The following is a 10726-nucleotide window of genomic DNA, read 5'->3' as shown; positions in this document are numbered from 1 at the left end:
CATGTCGGAAGCAGGAATCTCTTCCCCAGCCTCTGAGTGTATTAGGATCCCCGGGGGACATCGTACTCCCTGGGCTAAAGCCTGCACTGATGTGCACCCTTGGCAGACCCATTAAGGGCCCTTGGTGGGTAGCCGGACCCACACATCAGCTCATCTGTGCAAGGGGCTGTGCTCCCTGCCTTGACGTGCAGGAGCTGAAGTGTGAGCCTCTTGGTTTGCATTGCATCCACCTTAATAAATCCATGGCTAGAAACCAGGCCTCTCCCACTTCGATGCAGGATATCTTTCCCAGCAAGTGTCAGCTGTTTACTAGTAGTCAGTATGCTCTCCATAGAACTGCAGGTGAGCAATACAACTACAAATGCTTAGGTGCTTTGACTATCTAGAAGGGATCTGCACTGTGAAAACACACACGTGCACTGTACCTCGGAGTGAAATGCGTGGCAAGTGTCTGGGCGCCGTCTCAGTTTCTGGGTGCGCATCCTGTCACACTTCACCGAAGCATTGTGTGTGCTGCTGTTAAGGTCCATAGCAAAGGGAAGAAGAGACAAGGCTACAGGATCTCTAACATGGCCAGAGCAGCTGGGAACAAGACCCAGGAATTCAGCCTGGGAGGAAGGATAATGGCAGAGGGAGGCATGCTTACAAAGGGCTGACCTCACAGGGGCTAAACTGAAGAAATGGAAGCAAAGGGCTGTGATGGTCTGCCTGAGGCTGGAGAGGGAGTAGCAAAGGCTAAGGAGAAGGTTACAACGCTCAACCGAATTGCTTTGTTTCATGAGCAGGCCCGAATGGGCTAAAGAAATACAAGCTGCCTACCTGCACGTATAGCATCAGGTGAACCAGGCCCACCGTTCTGATTTTTGCACTTTCTGTAGTAGACGGAGGAAGGACACTTCAGTGCTTAAGGATCTGGCCAGGGAGCAAGGAGGTGCTTTCTGTTCCTGTCTCTCCACCACAGGTTTCCTCTATGAGCTTAGTTACATTTTTGTGTCTTGGCTTCCCCAGCTGTAAAGTATAGATAATGTGATTTTTCCCACCTCTCAGGGGTGGTGCCTGTTAGTGTTTGTAAGCCCCTCTAAGGTCCTCCAGTGGGAAATGCTGTATGAAAACCAAACGTGGTAGATCTTACTCTGGAAGTGCCCTAATCGGGTTCCCACAGGCTCTTCAATGACCATGAGTGTTTGTAGTTTCTGACCCTGGAATGCCTTACAGCTGACATTTCCTAATCACTTGAGTTTGCAAAATGCTGCATTGGCAACCTGCCAGAATGGGTGCTAACCCATGGAGGCCAGTTTCCAAAGGGGATCAGACTGGGGGGAAGGGTAAGCAATAGATTCTTTAGAAGGGGTGACAACAGGAAGGAAGGGATTGCATCCTCCTCCAACAAGGTACAGCTCAGCCTTGAGCCCAAGGATATATTTGACTTCTTTTGCTTCCAGTAGAACAGGCGGGAAGATGCTGCAGTCACAGACCGCATCCGTAATCAGGAGCAGGAGGTTACTGTTGGCAATCTGCTGCACCACAAACATCCTGCAGTGGCGAGAGAGAGAGAGCAAGAGAAAGAGTGCACATATCTCCACCTACCCCATAGCCAGCAGTTAGAACAGAAGCTGTGGAGACGGAGGGTGGAAAGGGCCAGGAACAGTGAGCAGAATGCTAGGGAGGGTGGAAGGGGGAGAGCTGAATGGATAAAATCAGTCAGGGGCCCTTGTGTCCTCTGACTGACTCCAAAGTGACTTACGTTTAAACTCCGAAGTAAGCAAGCTATGCAGGTCCGTATACCACAGGTGACTGATAAGGGCAGGCATGGGGGGGGGGGGGGGGGCGGCATGTACCCCGCCCCAGACTCAGGACTGCACAGCTTTTTGCTGTGTGGACTGGTGGCGTGTTGTTGGTGGGGAGACATTAAGCTGCGGTACAGAAGTACAGGAGTGGATATGGGCTTTTGGCCTGTCCCTGGGCCCACCCACAAATTGTGCCCCCGCAGACTCAGGAGGCACCGGTCACCCCAGCTGTATACACATGCACATGTGTGTGCAAACTCATGACTGCTCACTTGGCAGTTTAAAAAGCAAGGCTTTACTCTGCAATGGCAATGGTTCCCATTTTAGAGCTGTTCCAGAGGCAGTCCAGGTACGAACGTGTGCATGTATGTGTGAGACTGGTTGTGCACAAACAAGTATGTCTGTGGGCAGATGTCACAGTGAATGCGCACCATGCTGATGTACTTGAGGTGTGGGTACTAGAGCCATGTGATTGTGTTACAGTGTATCTGTACATGTTCAAAGAGGTGCAGGCATGCCTGTATTACTGCATGCATTTGCATGTGCATGGACATGTTAGTGAGTCTGGGATCCGATACATTTATACACTGGCAAGTATGCATCTGTCCTGGCACAGCTATGCATGGGTACATTCAGGAGTGTGTCTGCTAGTCTCTTTAGCATGCACACACATTTGAGTGATGCTCTGTGTATGCAAGCATGTTTGCAGGGGGAGGACATGTAAGTTAGTGGCGCGTGCAGGAATGTGCAACAATATTACTGTTGCGATGGATAGGTGGATGCATGCAGGCAACAGAGCACTGTGAATGAAAGGTGCCAAATTAAGTGTAATATGTGAGACATTACAAGCCATGAATGTGTGCAGGAGCATGAGTTCATGCAGGTGGGATGAAGGTATGCATGGAAGAGGTGTTCATGTACAGAGCCATGTGTGCAGGTGTGGGAGATGACAGCTATGTGTGTACTTGCAAGCATGTCAGTGTACGTGGCCAAGAATATCCTGGCTATTTGAATATGTGCCCGTCAGTGTATGGGAGCTTGCAGAGGCGTAAATATAAGGATTCCAAGGTTTCATAGGGCCCATCATGAGCACTGAATCTGTCTTCCCACATTACAGGGCCACTGACTTCCCAAATTCATTTTGCTTTGAACTGGAGTATCCTAGAAAAACTTCCCATCCTGATTTGGAAGTTGCCAGTGTGGGAGAACCCCTAGTGACACCAAGTAAAGCTGCTGGGTGGTTAGCTGCCCTCCCTGTCATGAGCCTCATTTCTAGTCTGAATTTGCCTAGCCTCAGCTTCTGTTGTTGGAAGTTATTGTGAGGCCCCCCCCTCAGTTCAGCAGCAAATTCTGTCTTTAACAGGGTGACTTTTGAGCTGGATGCTTCTCCTCGATCCCAAGATGGTTCTTGGATGACATGCACAAGGCTTGTAGCTGTGCCCGTGATCTGAAATGGCATTTGCTTCCCCTCTGGGAGTCCCTGGGCGACAGACCTGCTGCCTGTTTCCCTGCCATGTCCTTGGGAAGACGCACATTCTGACACACCAGGCTGAAGCACAGGTGAACTATGGTAGTCTGCTGCCCTCTGCTGGGCATTGGAAAGCTTCAGTATCTCATGCATTGGCATGGCAAGGAAGTATTCAGACAAGGACTCAAAATATGAATGGCAGGAAGGAGATGCTGTGCAGCAGTGTGTGAAAGTGGGGGCAAAATAAGTATCTGTCCTTCCAGTTGGCAGCTTCTAGCGTATGTATTGGCTAAGCTGCCCCTTGGACTGTGTATACATGCATGCAAGTATGGAGGAATGAGAGCGCACACTTCTTTTGTGCTCCTGGGCCAGCTGACTGGCCGGTCTTGGGTCTAAAGAGCACACACTGCAAGCTGGATACTACTGCTTCCCCACTGAGTCCAGCAGTGCTGGGGCTGTTGGTGCTGGTTAAGATGGGGAGAGTGTGGAGCAGGGAAAAGGACTCCCATGCACAGTTCCTTATGGCAAGCTTGCAGTCTAGCCCTACAGGTTTTATTCCTCAGTCTGCACACTTCAGCCCTTTGAGGAACCGAAAGCCCAGAGTGCCCATCAGACCGTCTAGTCTGACCTCCAGTATATCAGGCTGTTATGCTTCACTTGGTTGCCCCAGTACTAAGCCCAGTTACTTGTGCTTGCATTTCACTAAGGTGAATCTCCCAGGAAGGCATCCAGCTTCAACTGGAAGACCTCAAAAGATGAAGAATTTCTTCTTCCCTTGAGAACATGTTCTAGTGGTAAATCATCATCATTGTTAAAAAATTGTGCTTTGTGTCCAATTTTGAATTTGGTTTTGGCTTTGAATTTGGTGGACCCAATAAAATATCTTTGTGGGCTCGATCTGGCCTGCAGGCCATAGGTTGCTGACCCTGGCCTTAGATAAAAATCACTTCTACTGCTCTTTGCTACTCCCGTCCGTGCATCTGAGTTGTTCGCCACATCACTACCTACTTCTCAGAATATAGTCCTTCATTCTACACATGGCCTGAATCCTTGTTGTCTTAGATGTGTAACCTTGTATTTGGCAGTACAGAAGTGAATTGTAATTGAATGAATGGCTCAGTTTATCAGCCAATCTTGATAGCTTTGTATTGCTATCCTGTCCTCACTGATATTTACCATGTGGCCAATTTCTGTCATTCTTCTCTTTCATCAGCAACAATTTTATATTTGTCTTCAGATCATTGATATCATATTGAAGCATGCTACACATTTTGGTACTGATCCCTGTGGAATACCCCTAGCAGCATCTCCATTTGATAATGTCTGCCTGATGAGAGAGCAGTCGTCATAGCCCGCTCTTAATCTCTTTATTGGTGCTGTACAGTGATAGATTCTTCATGTCACGCACCTTACAAATCTGTACTACAGCCCTCCAGTAACCTTCACCAACCCCAACTGTAATCTCCTTTAAGATTTAAATCAGATTTGTTTTGACAAGACTGTACTTACTTAAAGCCATGTTAACTAGCATTCATTGTGTTCTTCTCCATTAATTCTGTTCCCTTATTTTGCCCAGGCCTGATATCATACTCACTAGCCTGTATATAATATACCTAGAATACCAGTTAAATCCATTTATATTCCACACATGGTTCTGTTTAAGATTAGTTTACACAGGAATTCTTAAAAATGAATGAATGGGAATGTTTAAACATGAGTTTTAATATCTTTCTGCAGTGTGTGGATAACAAATATTTCAGCTTTAGGCTACTGCATGGCAACCAGAAAAGCTATGAACATGCAACTCTCCAGGATAAAGGATAAAAGACTGTTTAATACCAACCATTCTTTCAGCATTAATGATATATGGGATTATTTATGGAGCTAGTGTCATTTTTGTCATAGTTGGAGAATAGCCTTTACTCAGCAATGGAAGGTTTTTTTTCTGCAGGCCTTTTATTTTCATTTTTGATGGAAATTGGAAGCAAAAAAGAATTTCTGTTCTCTACTTTTCTGGTTTAAAATTTCTTTTCTTTCCCTTTTTGCTATGGCAACATGGAAGAGGAAAATGGAGAGGGAGGAGAGATGGGGAGGGGAAAGCCAAAAACTGCCAAAAATGTAAACTCTTAAACAGATTTTTTTTTTTTACTTAAATAAAAAAGAACAAATAAAAATAGTGTTCCTTTCTGAAATTTCTTGAGAAAAGAGGAGTGATATTCTTTGTACTTTCCCCTATCCCTAGTTATTAATTGAAGATTTGCTTTTTGAGTTTTATTTTTAAAACCAAGAGATTGAATGTGATATAATTCTTCACCCATTCTGCCAGTCTTATCAGTTTGTTTCTGCTGGCACACTCTGAGGGGAGCACATCCAGAGAGATTCTCTAGCAAGAGCTACCTTAGAAATGTTGGCAAATAGATGAGTATCATGGGACTTCTCGGGCAACCTTCATTCCCTTTCAACAAGGCTCACGTACCATCACTGGAGAAGAAATAGGGGTCTGCATGTAAAGTGCTAAATGGAAAGAGGAGGCTTATTCCTTACTTCTGGCAGTCTCCACACTCGATCAGCCCATTGGTCTCCCTGATGGTGGTGTCATACACGAAGGCAGGGTATTCTGTGTCGCATGGCTGCAGTGTGTCCTGCTTCTTATGTTTGTGAGCTGTGACAGCAAAAAGAGAAGCAGAAGGGCAAAGGGTCAATGGGCTGAGAGAGGCAGAGCCAAAGAAACAGATGTAGGAAAAAATTGTAGAAAGGGAAAAGGCAAAAATGTTGGCAGTGCAGTGATACTTGCATCCACTAGGTGGTGCAGAAAACCAGTCTATGGAGGGAAGGGTTTGTGATATTTTATGGTTATAGCCCTTGGGTTTTTTTGTTTGCCCACTAGTATTTTATTGAAAGAACTACAGGCAAGTTAGGCTGATAAGCCTCTGCTTCTCCTTCCCTTTTGTGGATGCAGTTCAAGGAGTATAAAAGTACCTTATATCAGTAAATCTATTCTCATGCAATAATGCTATTCTTACCTGTATACTGATATTGCTGAGTTTGCAATAGGAACTGGACCTGTTTACCAAAAAATCACACCCAAGCAGAACATGCTGGTACCAAACCTGTGTGCAGACCAGGCCCTAATATTCATGCTTCTACACCAACCCAGGTGAATTCAAAGGCTATAGTCCAGTCTATTACTAGGAGCCAATAAAATTAATGGAAAGTCACTTGAGTAATAGTGCCAAGCTGTAAAATTCAGATCTAGAGTCAGATTCTGGTCTCACAGGCATGTTTTGATCTGAGATTTTGGTTCAGCCCATGCTCTAGATTGGGGCTAGCTGCAAAATTCTGACCTGGAACATAAAGCTGTAAAATGACCATATAGTACATTATCTTGCCTGACTAAAGCCAGCATCAGATGCTTCAGAGGACAGTGCAAACATTTTTGCAAAGTGGCCAAGTATGGAATAAAGTGCCCTGGGTCATTTTTCCTATCTTCAGTCTGGTGGTGGTTGGTAGAAGCAAGAGGGTTCACATCTTTTCTACTTAATGTAACTGCACAGGTTTTCATTATCCATATCAATGATGGTTGCTTTTCTGAATCCTACTGAATTTCAACAATACCTTTGTGACCTGAGCAAAAACAAAACAACCAGCATTGAATTCTAGTGAAGGACAGGGCAAAAATCTTTCTGGGATGAGGGAGAGATGCAGGTAGTGTGTGGACTATTGCCTAGAGAAAATTATACATCAAGGAAGCGGGGAGCAGGACAGTCATCAGTCATTGTTTGAGAAACACCTGGCCTGAATCCAAGGTGATGTAAATAGAGTTGGAACTGCTTGTCTTCCTTGTCAGCTCCACCAAGAGAGACAAAAGTGTCTTTCAAGGTTGGACAAAGTCTCTTGCTCCCCTAGGCCAAAAGCCTTGCAGCCTATAGTGGGGCTGTCTGCTGCAGATACGTCTGCTAGATGAGCTATTGCTGCTCTCAGAGACAAGGCAAGATTTAAAACAACCATCCTCAGTTGACGTGTGAGGCTCTGTCCCTAGTATGGCAGCAGCCGGGGCTTTTGTAGCAGTGAATACAGGAAACAATTTTCTAACAAATCCTTGGGTTTAAGAAGGCCCAGACTGCTGTCCTGGAACAGACTAGTGCTCTGTCTAAATAAATTCTCATGGAGGGGCTGATGCTGAATGTGCTTCAGATGAGGGTTAAAAAAACTGCATGAAGTGTAATGGTTACACTTACTAGGGGGAATTCTTTTCCAACTTTAAATGGTAATAAGCTGATACCCTGGACTAGAGTATGCTGACTCTATGCAGTGAACAGGTTTTAATCAGTAAAGTCATCAACTTGGTCTTGAAGATACCTGGAGAGCAGAAATTATTATTAGTCTTATTTGTACTGTTCCAGTCCATTGTGCTGGGTCCTGTACGAGCACATAGGGCTTAGGGCAGGGATGGGAAAGATGGCCCCAACCATAAGAAATTTACTAGTCCAAAGAGATGAGCAAGACTATGTGAGATAGTAAGGATTACTATCTCCATTTTACACATGGAGAAGAGACAGAGGGATTCAGTGACTTTCCTAATGGCTCCTAAGATATCTGTAACTAAGCCAGGAACTGAACCCCAACCTAGTGCCTTCAGTGTAAGCCAGTGTAGAATGCAATGGGCTGCTGGCTACAGCTGCAGCCTTGGAGTCCTCAGCAGATTGCTCTCATGCTTACCTTGGGACTGTCCCAGTACTGTACATGTCACACATGGGGCAGACTTCTTTAATCCTTGCAAGCGTGAAGCTAAGCTGTCAGTGAAGTTCTCTAGCTCATTCCTCCTGAAAGAGGTGTGCATATGGCTTGATTTCAGGTCCCTGCCTCACTGCATGGTCAGCCTCAGTTTTCTCTAAATGATCGCATGATACTTGTTGCATCAGGATATTAGAATAAATCTGTAGCCAGCTCTGGGCTGCCTGATTTGCTCCTGTGCTGGGACCCACGACCATGCACAACATCATTCTGTAAATGAACTGGCAACCTAAATCCTCCTGCTTCAGGAGCACAGGCCTTTCTCCATTAGCAAGAATCTTTGTTACCTGCTGTATAGGGTCTTTGACACAGAGTTGAACAGTTGTGATGTTGTTGAATACATGGTGCTCTGTTATTGAGGCAAATGGCATAGTCACTTTCAGAGGAGGATTAGACCCTTCTAGTGAAGGAAGCGATAGTGCCAGAATGGACAGTAGCAAGGGACTTGCACCACAAAGGTTTCCTTTTCAGAGCAGCTCCAAAATGGATGGCTACATTCTGATGCTGACTAGCTATTACCAGTGATGATCATATAGGAGGCACAAAGAGCATAGCTGCATAATGATCCAGACTGAGTCTGGAAAAATGATTGGCCTCAAAGCTTGAGGGGCCAGATTACTACCTGTGCCACACCATGATATAGCAGGCATGAGGGAGGGTTAACTGGATGTTGCCCCCTTACCTCCCTGTGCTGGCAGTGGGTAGGGGTGCAGTGGGGAAAGCAGTGAGAGGGTCCATTCCCAGGAGTGAATAGAGTGGGCTCTGATTCGGCAGGCTCTTGAGCTGTACCAGTGGGACACAAGCTACTCTAGCTCTAGGGCCTTGCTGCAGGTCTGCATGTGGGAAAGCATGCTGCTTATTGCCCCTGGCTCAGGACTAGTGGCAAAGTGACAGTTTAGCTCTGATAAATGCTTGCACAGCATTACTTTTAGACTCCCTTCTCTGTGCAGAATTGCACTTGAACAGTAGCAAAGCTTTTCAAGACAGACTGTGCAGTTCCTTGTACACAACAACAACATTAATAAGATTAAAGCCAATCTGAGAAAGGTACAGTACAAGTGATTGCATGAATTCTGCTGATCACTAGAGCTGGAAGTACAAATGGTCCTTGATAAAGAGATTAGTCGAGTTCATTTCCTCCAAATTCAGGACCGGATTCTCCATTATGCCACATTTACTGATGCAACTTCGCTAAAGGTGGTGGACTTGCAACACTTCTGTGTCACTGTAAAGGAGAAAACCCTGGAAACCCTAAGAGAGTCAGTGGAATGGTGCTAATACTTGCTGAAGATCAGACCTTGCTTGGCTTGGAAAGAGAAAATCTAAATCACATTTGACCAGCTCAGGACAACCTGGTGCACCCAGACAATATCAATTCTGTTGCTCTCAGGCCTAATCTGCACACAGGAGCTACAGCTGTTACCTAAAGCTGTGTTTTTAAATTGAGTTATGGCAGTGCAAACCCCTGTATGGGCGTTCCTGAACTAGTTTAAAACTGCTTTATGTTGGATTAGCTTGTGCCAATAAATTTACCAACCGCAGTGTGTATAGAAGACTTAAGAAAACAGTATTAAGTCTTTCACTTATCCCTTTGCCTTGTAGTTGCAGAAGTATTTGGATGTTCATAGCAATACCATCACCTACAATAAATCTGGATTTTCGGAGAATGTTCTGATGGTCGCTATGTTGTTTGCCAGAAGCTCTGAGAGTCTGGCGCTCAGAAATTAATCAACAGTTTAGCTCAGTGAAGTGGCCGTTTATCTCAGTTTGGTTGGAGTATGGTACTAATAACACCAAAGTCACAGGTTCAATCCCTGGTTGGATGAAATGATCTCTTGAGGTCCCTTCCAGCCTTACTTCTGTATGAAATTCTCTAAGAAGGTTAGTCAGAGGAGCTGACAGCAAACTACATGCTTGACATAAAAAAGTAAGTTAATTCTACACTGCTAGGCTGCCCTCTGCCCTTTGAGGGAGACGAGCTTCTCTGCAATAACTGCTCATATCCACATCATTCTCTGTAGTAAATCCACAATGGGTTGCCCCTCACTGACATGAGTGGGCACGCAGGCAGTGACTGCAGAGCAAGTGACATGCTGTCAATTCATGCCTACCCGTCTTGCCTAGATGATGGAACATCCCTGGAAAAAATCCATAAGACCATCTTTGCTGTAATGATCAAGATATAAAATGCCCTTTGGAACTAATCTATTGTGCTGGTGTACATGCATGCCATGCCACTCCCTACTGGACACACTTCCTTTCTCTTGCATGCAATTTAGGATTGGCCAGAGATAAAACCAGAAGACTGCTGCTCTTTCACTGGCTTAAACTTTCTGGCTACATTCTTTGTGGAGCTTCCCTTGCATTGCCATGACACTTGACTCACTGTTAATGATGATTTTACTTACAGTGATGGAAGATGGCTTTGGCTGTACAAGTCGCATGGCACGTCACATAATGAAGATGGATTCACATGACAGGTTCACCAGATGGCAGCACAGTGAAGGTGTGAAGTCACAGAGGGAGGTCATGGATGGAGGGAGGGGACGATTAAAGAACACGAGCAGAGAAGGAACATGAAAATGAATAGTGGAGGAATTGGAATGATCCTCCTTCAAGACAGCAATGGTTAAAACAACACACCCATTTAAAATGACCCACAGCACTATACAGGAAC

At 45.3% G+C, this 10726-nt stretch overlaps 1 protein-coding gene across 1 annotated transcript in view; it reads right to left on the bottom strand.

The window, feature by feature from the left end:
* The window catches only part of CACNA2D4 (calcium voltage-gated channel auxiliary subunit alpha2delta 4), a 185464-nt gene that overhangs the window by 1723 nt on the left and 173015 nt on the right, over positions 1–10726 (bottom strand). Inside the window, exons 36-39 of the mRNA XM_025198807.1 lie at positions 10458–10478; positions 5800–5917; positions 1421–1533; positions 426–508 (exon numbers count right to left, since the gene is read on the bottom strand). Coding sequence (XP_025054592.1) covers positions 426–508; positions 1421–1533; positions 5800–5917; positions 10458–10478 — 335 coding nt within the window. The remainder of the gene's footprint in view (positions 1–425; positions 509–1420; positions 1534–5799; positions 5918–10457; positions 10479–10726) is intronic.

The sequence above is a fragment of the Alligator sinensis genome, unplaced genomic scaffold (assembly GCF_000455745.1).
Source record: "Alligator sinensis unplaced genomic scaffold, ASM45574v1 scaffold87_1, whole genome shotgun sequence".
Lineage (NCBI taxonomy): Eukaryota > Metazoa > Chordata > Crocodylia > Alligatoridae > Alligator > Alligator sinensis.
Note: the sequence above shows the minus strand (reverse complement) of the source record. Positions and strands in the feature narration are given on the sequence as shown.